Source organism: Oncorhynchus keta, chromosome 25 (assembly GCF_023373465.1).
Source record: "Oncorhynchus keta strain PuntledgeMale-10-30-2019 chromosome 25, Oket_V2, whole genome shotgun sequence".
NCBI classification, from domain to species: domain Eukaryota; kingdom Metazoa; phylum Chordata; class Actinopteri; order Salmoniformes; family Salmonidae; genus Oncorhynchus; species Oncorhynchus keta.
The window spans coordinates 13,428,363-13,441,950 of NC_068445.1; the positions used below are offsets into that span (position 1 = coordinate 13,428,363).

The 13,588-nt window shown below is 40.2% G+C and overlaps 1 protein-coding gene across 4 annotated transcripts; it reads right to left on the reverse strand.

The window, feature by feature from the left end:
- Positions 1-449: 449 nt before the first annotated feature.
- Positions 450-12,565, reverse strand: LOC118358242 (malectin-like). 4 transcript variants are annotated; one of them, XM_035735830.2, is made up of 7 exons: positions 12,490-12,565; positions 11,806-11,989; positions 6,651-6,905; positions 5,407-5,585; positions 4,463-4,639; positions 4,141-4,198; positions 450-3,809 (listed from the first exon to the last, which is right to left on the reverse strand). In XM_035735830.2, exons 3-7 carry the CDS (start codon positions 6,856-6,858, stop codon positions 3,562-3,564), a joined length of 870 nt encoding a protein of 289 aa, XP_035591723.1. In that variant the 5' UTR covers positions 6,859-6,905; positions 11,806-11,989; positions 12,490-12,565; the 3' UTR covers positions 450-3,561. The 4 variants fall into 4 exon arrangements, with proteins under 4 accessions (XP_035591723.1, XP_052334659.1, XP_035591722.1 ...); XM_052478699.1 differs by lacking the exons at positions 11,806-11,989; positions 12,490-12,565 and adding an exon at positions 9,056-9,176; XM_035735829.1 differs by lacking the exons at positions 11,806-11,989; positions 12,490-12,565 and adding an exon at positions 7,242-7,452.
- Positions 12,566-13,588: the final 1,023 nt, after the last annotated feature.

The following is a 13,588-nucleotide window of genomic DNA, read 5'->3' on the forward strand; positions in this document are numbered from 1 at the left end:
ACAGCATTTATCAGCAGTTCCTACTTTGTAGATGTTATTTGCAGAGCTAAAACTGAGGAAGGTGGGGGGCATCTCAAGTTACCCCATCAGTCCACCTGAAGGTCTCAGGGCTGGGAGAAATCAATAAGGAGAGTAGGATTCCTTATTGGCATTGATCACTCTCACACACTCTGTGATTGTGACTGTGTGTGGAGCGCAAGAGTGTATGCTTGTTCTCTGTCTGTACCTCAGTGGGGATAATGGGAGAGTGATGCAGCTTAATGTAATTATTTAAGACTTAGGCCTACATATCTATATGACGGCAAGCCTTTGGTTCTTATCCAAGGTGAGCTTATGTAGGGTTAGGATTTTTGCACACTAGGACTTTCGTGGGCAAAAATAAATAAATAAAAAAAAACATGCAATTAAGTAATGAAAAGCACACCAAAAAAAAGGAACCTCAAAGCAGATAATGGTAAAAACAAATGTATTCAAACCAAGGCAACAAAGACTCAATCAAAACAAAATTACACACAAATAACAGACAAATTCTTTGACAATAAACTAGCTAAATCATGGTAATTTAAAAAAAAATTAAACCAATCCTGAGAAATGTTAAAGCTACAAATCTTTATTAATCCTTTAGCAAATATCTCAAGATTAAACCCCACTTTCTTACTTAAATTATACAATATAAAATGTAAAGAATTCCATACTATGCTAATCACATTTCTCTTCCTGACAGTCAGTGTTTGCCTGACTGTCATCCTCAGCAGAAAGGCCACAGTCTTCTTTACAATTAACCATTAAAAAAATACCTAACACCTCAATAATAACAATATTTTGATGAAAAAAAAACGCTGTCACACTACAATAAGTGTGATATTGTACCATACAGTATATACACACACGCAACTGTGTAGATTTCGATTAGCCAACAAACAAAAGATTTACATTTTTTTGCAGTTTTTCAACTAAGGAACAAAAGGTGCTTCTGATTATTTATGGATTGTTTCATTTTTATATAAAAAAAACACAAATAAACCAAACTACTATCAGCTGACTATCAAGTATTGTAACCTCCCCTGGCTGATTTTCCAGCAGCATGGAACATGGAGGGAAACTTCAGGAGTGAGGGGATTTACAACACCTGGATCAACTATTTGTCAAGTATTCAGCAAGTGTGAAATCAATGACAAGTGTGGAGAGGCTTGGGGGAACATAAGACAAGGCTTGGTAAAAGACATGTCATTCTTGGAAAGAGCTACGTTCTTGATAGAGGCAATTGGACACACAAAAAAAATGCAAACATGCAGCTGACTTCCAGGCTAACTGTATGGAAGAATATAGGATGTCACTGACACCTTAGACTAATAACAAAATGCTGCGGTCTACTTTAAGACAAGGTATGCTAGGGATTGATGAGACAAAAATACTGGCCTAAACTGAACTATTTAATGGAGAGACGGGGAAGAGGAGAAATATTCAACAGTGAAACACACACGCACAGGTGCATAGTGAATAGGCTATAGATCATGATTAAGACTGGTGCAAGCACACTTTTTACATCATGTTGATTTGACTAATAGCGACTCAAATTAGTTCTAAAAAGTGTACAGGCTTAAAAAAAATAAAAAATAAACACTTTTCCCTGGGATCATAATTTCAAAATTGCAATAAAATAATTATTAAGGCCACTCAAGCTTTCTGGTCAGCCAGTTTCAATTTAGCATACCACTGAAAATCTTGCTTAGCAACAAATGTTCAACATAACTAGTTCTTTCTAACTCATTTCACTTTCTAACCCTCTAGGTAGCCATGGATAACTAATTATTTATGCATACACACAATTGTTCTTCACATTGTAAGTCCTACATTCATGTTCCAATAATTTTAAAGAATCCAGCAGTATCTCAAAGGAGTACATTACATAAATACTAAATCAAATAAAATGCTTAGGCTCTTCCAGTTATTATAACTCCTAATGACACAAAATTGTATCGGGATAACTTGTGATGTTTACGTTCTATCTTGACCTAGTACTTAATCATCACTACATCACCAACAATGTGAGTAAAAAAACCTAAATCATATTAATCACATGTTATGAATGGAGGATTACTAAGAGTTTTATAAAACAAAATTTTACAACACAAAACACTCTTTGGTGAAACAAAAAGGCATGCACAATCATAAAATGAGCAGAAAAGGCAGTGACCATGACAAAGGACATGCATCTTTGAGTCAATTTAGACATGTTCCTGATTTAGGACCTGTCCCACTAGAGTATTTGTTAAATTATCAGGTCCCTCACTGTTGGCAATGTAACTCAAATCGCTCAGAACTATTTCACATAACCTTTCAAAGGTGGCCTTTCATCAGCTGCAAACCAAGCCATGTACCGTTACGTGGAAAACACAGAAGTTAGAGGGTTTTATCAATGTGATTAAAAACCAGGTAAACCCTCAAAGGATTCAATTTCTGATAACATTATAGTCTAGTTGCCTCAAAAGTTACCTGCTAGGACAGATATTTATGCGTGCCAGCACAACAAGTGGACTTCTTAATTGTGATCACATTTGAGGAAACTTGCATCAGCTATATGAAACAGCACAGCATGGGATAGTCCCATTGAGGTACACATGCATTTTTTAAACATTATGCAACAGAATTGTGAAACCCACCTTGAATGTGATAACACTTCATCAGCAGTCTTATAAAACAGCACATGAAATGTCAATGTGCTGCAAAGAACAGGCTGTAACAGTATGAACTTGTTGAAATTACTGGCATGTTGTCTTCATCAGACTATGGCACATCTTATATCAAAAGCTAAAGTACATTTTTGCTCTAAAACTCCAGCACGTTGGGAGATAATCAAACACAGAAATAAAAAGTGAAAAAGAGTAAGCAAAAACAACATTCTAAAGCCTAACTGATCAAATTGGTAACCATCTCCCCCTAACCTCCACCAACAACGCAATCTCTAAAACAAAATATATCTTTCATTTTTTATTTAGTAATAATCTGTCAATTTTCATGATTTCACCTCCTGTTTCATCTGACTAAATACTGGGCCTGATTTTTTTGTTGATCAGCATAGCAGCCCATCTGCATTCCCTTCACTCCAAGCCACACCTCATCCAAAGCAATAACAATACGTGCATCTATAAAGAGGGACAGCCACTAACACTTCAGAACCCCTCAGTATAATCTCAGGCACGTCCTGCCAGACAAGAGAAACCTTGTTTGTAAGTGGGAAATCCTGTCTTATTTCTTTGCGATGTGGTAATGTGCCACGTGGTGAAAAGGTGTCAGATGTACAACACACACACAAACTCTCTCCATTCCCTTTACTCTGTGTGACCTTAGTCAGTGAGGAAGGCATTTTATTCTGCCTCCTGCCCAGCATTCCAAATTTGTAGTCTCTTTTTTGTCCTCTTATCAACATTCTCCCCTTGGATCTTGTGCTCTCTCCCATCTGTATGCTTGCCTTGTGTCTTTGATGTCACTTTGACCCCCCCCCCTTTCTTCACAGTCTCTTGTCCTTCATGTCCCCGTTTCCCCCTCGAAGTTATGTTCTCACAGCCGACAGAGGCAGAAGAGTGTAGGGATGAACACACCGAACGCCACCAGGATAGGGAACATGAGGCTGCTATTGTCGGCCGCATACGGGTTTGGCGTTCTGGGGCCTGACTGGACCTTGTACTTGGGAGCTGTCGAGGTACTCTTCTTACCACCCTCCTCGCCTACCTCAGTCTCTTCTTCCTCCTCCTCCTCAAGTTCTTCATGTTTCTCCAGTCCAGGGTGAGGCTGGAGTTTTGGTACATCTGAGATGCAGAAAATATAGAGGGGGCTGAGATTATGGGTTTAAAGATAGTGTAAGTGAAAATAGAAAGGTAATAAAATATTTTGTCATACAGAACTTGAGGACAATGAGAGATTGTGATGACTTTAGACTGGATTGTGCATACAATGAATTGATTCAGGAGCAAATGAAAAATGTTATTGAAAATGAATGTGATAAATAAAGACCAAATATTCCATAATAATACAACATGCCATTACAATTCATTAAAGAATTATAAAGACAACATCTTAGAAAATGCATTTTTTACTGGCACTGTTGAATATTCTCCTGTTAAGACTGATGAGGCTCACCATCTAATGTCCCTTTCATCACGTACAGAGCACAGACCTTGGGGTTGTCATAATAACCCTGGGAAAACACAGGGCAGATTATCAGTTCCCAGCAGATAAAGCCACATGTCAAATGAACATTTTGAAAAACACTATCCTACCATTATTTGTAAAAAATATTAATGGCATAGAAAAAGCCTAAACAAACACACATTCAGAGTTGAATGTAGGTAATAGTACATTTTGTGCTTGATCGTCTAACTTGAGGACACTTCTGATATTATTTTTTTTTAATGAGTCAGGAGGAGAGGAAAAAACTATATTCACTGACACTTCAACTCACCTTGACAAACTCCACAGTGAGCTTGCCGTTGAAGGTGGACACCTCTCCCTGGACACTCAGCTTACCGCGGCGTATGGAGAAGGGCACTATTTCGTCATGAGCTGTACTGTGACCGACCCGCTCAAAGATATCCAGGTCTTTCACCACCACATGGTCATTAAGACGCACATCAAATACCTGTAGAAAGGATAATTTCAGTCAGCCAGATTCACAACATGAAAATAGCATGGGAGGCCTCCCGTGTGGCGCAGTGGTCTAAGGCACTGCAACTATTCTGGGTTTGAGTCCAGGCTCTGCCGCAGCCGGCCACAACCGGGAGACCCACGGGGCGGCGCACAATTGGCCCAGCGTCGTCCGGGTTAGGGGAGGGTTTGGCCGGCAGGGATATCCTTGTCTCATTGCACACGCGACTCCTGCGGCGGACCGGGCGCAGTGCACGCTGACACGGTTGCCAGGTGTACGGTGTTTCCTGACACATTGATGCGGCTGGCGATGCGGCTGGCTTCCGGGTTGGATGGGCACTGTCAAGAAGCAGTGCGGCTTGGTTGGGTTTCAGAGGACACATGGCTCTCGACCTTCACCTCTCCCGAGTCCGTACGGGAGTTGCAGTGATGAGACAAGACTAACTACTACCAATTGGATACCATGAAATTGGGGAGAAAAAAAAGGGGTGAAAATACAAAATAAAGAAAGAAAATAGCATGGGAAATCCTCAGTCCTAAGTAAGAAGTATTTATAGATTACTAATAAATCATTACCTTGCAATAAAACATTGTTGGAATTATTTGTTAATTTTGAGACTATCAACATCGTCATCTAAGTTTAACAACAATCTTTGCTGCCAAATTAGAATAACATTTTACTGGAATAACAGTTTACTGGACAGAACTTTGAGATCTAAATAGAAAACATATTATTATGATTTGATTGGATGGCTGTCATACCTTCTGCTGAGACTGTGCAAAGTAGACTTCTGCATACTTCATGACTAGTATATAGTCTCCTTCCTCACGAATTGGCACTTCATAGCCAAAAGTATCCTCATTGTAGCGTTCTGTCTGGTAGAGAACCTGGTCTTCAGGACTAGAACGCAATATGGGCAGACGGACTCCATAATCTGATGCTAGAGGGAAATACAAAAAGTAGATTGTTTACTACGTTGTCGATTTATAAGCAATTGAGTCGCATTTGCACCCAACACTACTCACATAAACTTACACAATACAAACCCATCTGCTTACCCATCTACTGGAACAGTAGTAATGCCTGCATACATTTACTTTCTTGTACTGTATTTGCACACAAATGCTGCAAACAAGGCAAATAGTGCATGCATTTTTATGCCTGATGAAGTAATGTAAAAAATGTGAGATGCAAACTTTCTGCCTAACCATGGTTTGGTTGTTCAAATATGAATGACTTATCTGTTCTGGCAAGTTAGCGGCAGATAGCCTAGCGGTTAAGAGTAGCCTAGCGATGTTAGAAACATGAGACAAACACTTTACATGTTGCATTTATATTTTTGTTCAGTATATTTCCTGACATACCCATTTGGTTTTTAGTTTTAGTAGAGTGGATGTAAGAAACAATATGAAATGTCGCTTCTGAGTGAAGTGTTTTTCATCAAATGAATAGATGAACATGCCGTGGAACTAAGCAAAGTGGCTATCATACAACATCAAATAGGACGTTTCTTCACTGTATCCTTCACCTCATACTTTACTTTTAATTAACATGTTATTAGTTTCCAATTATTGCTTTTAAAGAAATACATTTCTGAATATCATTAGTTATCACAGTTGGATTAATTATTCTTCCATGAGGTGCTTCATTTTCGAGCGAGGCACTAGAAAGTAATGCTGACTCTTCATTGGGTTAACCTGGTTAAATTGCGGAAGTCAAAACAATGCATGAGTCGATTAGCTTGAAATATCTTATTTATGAAAAATACACATCTGCAATCAGACGATTACCCTCTGCCATATGAAAATATTTCACTTGCTTTTAGCCAAATAGTTAAACGTGTGGCTAATTTCACACAGATTTAACGTGTAGCTGGCTAGTTAGCTTTTAATTGAAATTTAGCAGTCACATTTGCAATAGGGAACTCTATCATTATCATACAAAGTTAGAGGTTAGCTAGGAAGCTAATAAGGAAATGGCGATTCAGCAATGTCTAGACACTCACCTTTCCCAAGCTTGCCTTCCAAAGGATCCTTCTTAAAATGAATGCCATGCATGTCTGTGTGAGCTTCCCCGCCGGCGTTCACTGCCCAAATAACTCGTTCAGCAAGGTTTGGGCCCCCACCATCCGCCCAACAGTGTTCAGCCAGCAGCGACAACACCGCCACGACCAGCCCGGGGACCAGTGGGACTTTTACCCACCGCATTGCCATACACAGCTTGGTACAAGCAGACACACACACCAGTTGGCCCAAGGAAGCTGTGTGAGAGAAGGCATCAATAGTAGGTAGTTAGCTAGCATAAATGACAGCACAAAACCCTCCCCAGAGTCAAATATATTCAGCTAGCTAGCATGTTCGTTCTCTGGCTAAGATTAACATTGATTGTGAATATGTTGTAGCTGGCAAACGTTCGCGAACTAGAATGTACGGTCAACACAGTTTACTCTATATAAAATGTAAAATACTCTTAGATCGAATTGCCGTGTTGGGCTTTACTACATTTAGCTAGCTACAGTACCTGTCTGGCTTGTTAGCTATCTCAGGACCTCCTCTAGCTCTCAGCAGCTGTGGCTAGCTGAATACGAAGTTCTTACGTTGAAAAATCCTTGGTGGAACTTGCTTCTATGCCTGTTTCCTGCTAAATATAAAACCGAATAGTCCACAATCTACACTGCGGCTCTCATTGACAGTAATGGCCGTTTGGTCTTCTTTGCCAAATTGGTATGACTGACGTTGATTTCCATAGAGGCACACACATTGCATGAGGGTGTGAACGAACTGTTGGTTCACTGTACAGGAAGTGGATGACTGAAGAGACATCCAATCACATGGCATTATTGAAGTATTTCTACATATGTATTAAACGTTTAGCATATTCATAGAAATGCTTTGGATTCACGAATCACATACAGTTCCATAAAACCGCTGTATATTAACTTTAACTTTATTTACCAATGAGAGGGTCAAAGTTGATGCAAAAGAGACCGAGCTGAGGTTTGCTTGAAGTGCAACGTTGTTCAGTTGGCAAAATGCGGAAGGTACACACAATTACATCTAATGGGAGTTATTCGTGATTTTATTAATTGTGTGTTCGAAAACAACATTTAGAATAAATAGATATAATATATAGATAAGAATTTCAATAAAAAAACGTTTACAGTTCAAATCTGCATATGTATTTTGTGCAAATTTGAATGACGAAAGTGCTCCTGTAAATCGCCATGGACAAGAGCGTCTGCTACATGGCAAAAATTTAAATTCAAGTAACATTAATTTCCCCAGATTTCCCTAATCACAAAATCAGTAGAAGGAAATGGCCGTGTTTCATGTCGTATTTATTGTAGGTGTGCTGCGTAAATGATCCGATCTCACATTGCTATGCGAAGTGTTTAACTTCTCGAGAAACTCATTAACAAGACAAGAAGGTTGCTGTATAAAGCAATGTGGCTCCCGAAATATGTAAAACACTTTCTCAGGCATTTTGGGATCTGATTGTCGGCGCAGCGCTACTACAATGAAAAATAGCCTGGAACCAACCGATGTTTGAAATATTGTCCAATCAGAAGAGTCCAACGCAGCATGCTTGCACTGCACTATGGGTTTGTCAAAAAAGGCCCTTGCTATCCGGGATCCTTTGGACGTACATACCCACCATTGAAGTTTACATTTCAATTGGTTAGGTTGGAAAGGGATTTAGGCAGGGCCCTCCAATCCTGGTCCTATAGAGCTCCCGTCCTGTAGGTTCACTCCAACCCTAATCTAGCACACCTGATAATCTAATAATAATCATCTAATAATGAAGTGTTTGATAAACAATCAGGTTACTTACATCTACAGCATTGTTCTACAGAATAGTTCTCCAGGAGCAGGGTTGGAGAGCTCTGGGTTATAATAATAATAAATGCCATTTAGCAGACGCTTTTATCCAAAGCGACTCACAGTCATGTGTGCATACATTCTACGTATGGGTGATCCCGGGAATCGAACCCACTACCCTGGCGTTACAAGTGCCATGCTCTACCAACTGAGCTACAGTTGATTAGTGGTCAGTGGTAATTTTTAGCATGTTAATCTTGGTGGGGCAAAAAATAAATACAAGTGGGATGCATACTAGCAAAGCCACTACACAACACTAAACAATACATGAATTGCACTATACCACTGAGACACCTGGCTATCAGATGATTACATTTCTCAATAACAGGTTATAGGCTACATGTGCACCACCAAGTCAGAACAGTAGGTGAAATTAAGAGGTGAAAATAGACCAAATTATTAGTGTGAGGCACATGGGCTCCTAACAGCTTACTACACAACATACACTTAGCATTACTTAGCTACAGTATACATATCTCCCTGGCATATTACACCATTTATGCAGCAGCATACAAGACATGTTCGGGCTCACCTTGTTGTGCTGTGCTCACTTGAACAGGAAGGTGATGCGGCGGGTCTTGGTGGGCAAATTTTGTCATCAAAGTCTGGTATTCTCTGGATTTATGGTGCTTTCAAGACAACTTGGAACTCTGGGGGGGGGTTGAATCATGATGACGTCAGTGATCTTCAGGTCGTAGCTCTAGAAAGAAGCCTGAGGTCCCGATTTACAATTTAGAGTTCAATGAAAGTTCAAAATGTATTTTCCCAGTCGTAGCTTGTTTTTCACCGAGTTCCCAGTTGTCTTGAACTCACTAAAGTCAGATTTTGCCTTTCCGGGTTAACAGTTGTTTTGGGCGTGGCACAAATCATGCTTCATTGACAGCTTTCCCAAATGTTGAATGTTTATAATTTTAAACTAGGAAAAGAGACCATTAATCTTAGACTTGGGACCAAACAGTCACTCAACTGAATAGCAGGTTAATGATTGCTTTGCAATGCTTGCAGTTAACCACTGATTCCTTACAAACCACTCATTGTTGAATTTGCGATTTCCAACTTATTGTGTAATGTTTATTTCCAATAGCCGTTGAGCACCGATATGTTTTATCTATAATTTCTCTTCATATGACAAGGATTAAAAAGGATTTGCCACTAGATTGTTGACTTGATTCATGATGATGACTGCACAATTTTGAAAGTATGATCTTGACATGATCAGTCCAACTCAAAGCTACTGTAGATATGTGATTTGATGTAATTGTATCTGTGGCCAATGACCTTGAGCCTTCATGGATAGGCACTTCTAATGTAACTATGGCAGCACCCAAGGGGCTTGAATTTTCAAGCTCTACAGTCGTGGCCAAAACTTTTGAGAATGACAAATATTAATTTTCACAAAGTCTGCTACCTCAGTTTGTTATGATGGCAATTTGCATATACTCCAGAATGTTATGAAGAGTGATCAGATGAATTGCAATTAATTGCAAAGTCCCTCTTTGCCATGCAAATGAACTGAATCCCAAAAAAGCATTTCCACTACATTTCAGCCCTGCCACAAAAGGACCAGCTGACATCATGTCAGTGATTCTCTCAACACAGGTGTGAGTGTTGACGAGGACAAGGCTGGAGAATACTCTGTCATGCTGATTGAGTTCGAAAAACAGACTGGAAGCTTCAAAAGGAGGGTAGGTGCTTGGAATCATTGTTCTTCCTCTGTCAATCATGGTTACCTGCAAGGAAACACGTGCAGTCATCACTGCTTTGCACAAAAAGGGTTTCACAGGCAAGGATATTGCTGCCAGTAAGATTGCACCTAAATAAACCATTTATCGGATCATCAAGAACTTCAAGGAGAGCAGTTCAATTGTTCTGAAGAAGGCTTCAGGGTGCCCAAGAAAGTCCAGCAAGCGCCAGGATCGTCTCCTAAAGTTGATTCAGCTGCGGGATCGTGGCACCATCAGTACAGAGCTTGCTCAGGAATGGCAGCAGGCAGGTGTGGGTGCATCTGCACGCACAGTGAGGTAAAGACGTTGAGGATGGCCTGGTGTCAAGAAGGGCAGCAAACAAGCCACTTCTCTCCAGGAAAAACATCAGGGACAGACTGATATTCTGCAAAAGATACAGAGATTGGACTGCTGAGGACTGGGGTAAAGTCATTTTCTCTGATGAATCCCCTTTCTGATTGTTTGGGGCATCCGGAAAAAAGCTTGTCCGGAGAAGACAAGGTGAGCGCTTACCATCAGTCCTGTGTCATGCCAACAGTAAAGCATCCTGAGACCATTCATGTGTGGGGTTGCTGCTCAGCCAAGGAAGTGGGCTCACTAACAATTTTGCCTAAGAACACAGCCACGAATAAAGAATGGTACCAACACATCCTCCGAGAGCAACTTCTCCCAACCATCCAGGAACAGTTTGGTGACAAACAATGCCTTTTCCAGCATAATAACTAAGTGGCTCGGGGAACAAAACATTGATATTTTGGGTCCATGGCCAGGAAACTCCCCAGACCTTAATCCCATTGAGAACTTGTGGTCAATCCTCAAGAGGCAGGTGGACAAACAAAACCCCACAAAGTCTGACAAACTCCAAGCATTGATTATGCAAGACCTGCCGTCAGTCAGGATGAGGCCCAGAAGTTAATTGACAGCATGCCAGGGCGGATTGCAGAGGTCTTGAAAAAGAAGGGTCAACACTGCAAATATTGACTCTTTGCATCAACTTCATGTAATTGTCAATAAAAGCCTTTGACACTTAAGAAATGCTTGTAATTATACTTCAGTATTCCATAGTAACATCTGACAAAAAATATCTAAAGACACTGAGGCAGCAAACTTTGTGAAAATTAATATTTGTGTCATTCTCAAAACTTTTGGCCACAACTGTACCCTTGGACTTGGCGGTGACATAGTGTCCCCATGAGTAACAGAACACGGAGCCAATCATGACCCACTGCTCCGTGTTTCCTGCTGGCTTGCACCACCACCACAGAAAGCATTGAGCTAGGCTGAAACACCTGCATTTTGGAGGTGCCTTACTCAAGAAAACAAAAAAGTGACCATGTTTGTGTGCAGCTTTATTAACTCAATGAGATATACATTTTTTTAATTGTTTGCAAACTGACATGACACGTATTAATGCCAAAATAACATGCAAAACTTTGTATTCATATTTTTTTTTGCTAAAAATGTGGGGCTCAAAACAGGTGGGGCTCTGCCCTGAATGAAGGGTCACCACCAGTTAGGGTTTAGAGTAAGGAGTTCCAAAGATTCGGATAGCACTGACCTTGTCAAAAAGTTGGGCTCCTGAGTGGTGCAGCAGTCTAAGTGCTAGAGGCGTCACTGGCTCAATTCCAGGCTGTATCACAACCGGCTGTGATTGGGAGTCCCATAGGGCGGTGCACAATTGGCCCAGGGTCGTCCAGGTTTGGCCTTCATTGTAAATAAGAATGTGTTCTTAACTGACTTGCCTAGTGAAATAAAATACAAATAAAGAGATGATGAACAAAAAGTTGCCATAGAAACACTTGACGCTTATATTTCATGGAGGGCTCTGGTGTCATGTAAAAATCTAACCAGAGTGAAATAGTTTCCAATCGTTCTGATTGTGTTGCGATAAGAACGGTCTGGCACAGATGGAAGGGGAAAATTGTGTTATTTAAAGGCCCACCCTCGAGGAAGTTGCCAAACCTACTGTATTTCGAGTAATTCCTGTCTTCGAGGTGGAACCTAAACGAGAACTTCCCCTCTAAGACCGAGGAAGGCTTGTAATACATATTCAGGAATTGGGGGTGGGATCGTTGTGGTGATTTCCACGTGTAGCAGCTAAATGACAACAAATAGGGCACTGACTGACAGCTGTCAGTGCAACTAGGTAGCATGCTAACCTTAGCCAGCTAATGAAAGTTCAGTATGTGAGCAACATTTCAGTTAAGTCAGGTGAAAATAATTATTTCAGAAAAAGACTTACCAGCCTACCTGTCAAGAGATGAGTCTCAGGTAAACCGTGCCTATACGAGCTGTTGAGAGTTGACGTTTGTCTGACTCTTGCCATTTTATAATTCCAGTGATGAAACCTGGACTCAGGGGTAGACGTCACATAGTAAATATAAATCCGAGACACTCCAATTAGTATGATATGTTACGTTTCGTATGGTATATTTTAATTGCAATTTGTTGTGGCTGATGTTAGCTAGGTGGCTAACATTAGCTGAGTTAGGAGTTATGTTAAAGTGTTAAGTTTAGGGTTAGGTAACATGTAAAGTAGTTCAAAAGGCGTAAGTAGTTACACAGTTGTTATTGAGCTAAAATGCTAAAGTTGTCCTTGATTAGATTCGAACACGCAACCTTTGAGTTTTTGCCTTAAAGTGGAACTGACAGCATTTTAGCAACATGAAATGTATACAACCACAGGGAGTATATGACTGCTTTTTTTTTTTAAAGCGAGCACTTAGATATGGTCATTTTTACATTTGCATACTTTCATAGAATGTTTGGGGATTACGTAGAGTAACGCATTTGTGAAAATTCTATAGCAATATAGTGTTTGAAAACGGCCATACGTTTGGACAATTGATATACAATGCAGTAAATAAAACGTAATAAAAATGTGTCAGTCTTGTCCAGAACTGGACTCCACACAGACTGGTGCGCCATAGCCAATCAGAACTATAGTAGGCCTATATATAAATAAGCCATTTGCCACACGGACCTGCCATCATTCACTTTGAACTGGAGTTTGTGTTGACAGACAGTAGCTAAAGCATGACTTTAGAACATTAGAATGCATTTGCCAAAATCCACAAAATCCAGCTGAATGGATTTCTGAAAATATGTAAATACCACAGTTGTCATCTTACATTTGGGAACTTTATTGATCAAAGAACCATGGACAGGTAGGCTCTCTCCCTTAGTTGCCTGTGCACATCAACAATAACAAGATCCACAACAAATGATAGCTAGAGCAAGATGAGCTAACGAGGGAACAGTAGATAAACCCTCTCAAATCTTTTATTAGTGCAGTCAAAATTGCACTGATAAATGATGAGGAATAGTAGCCTGCGAACCCA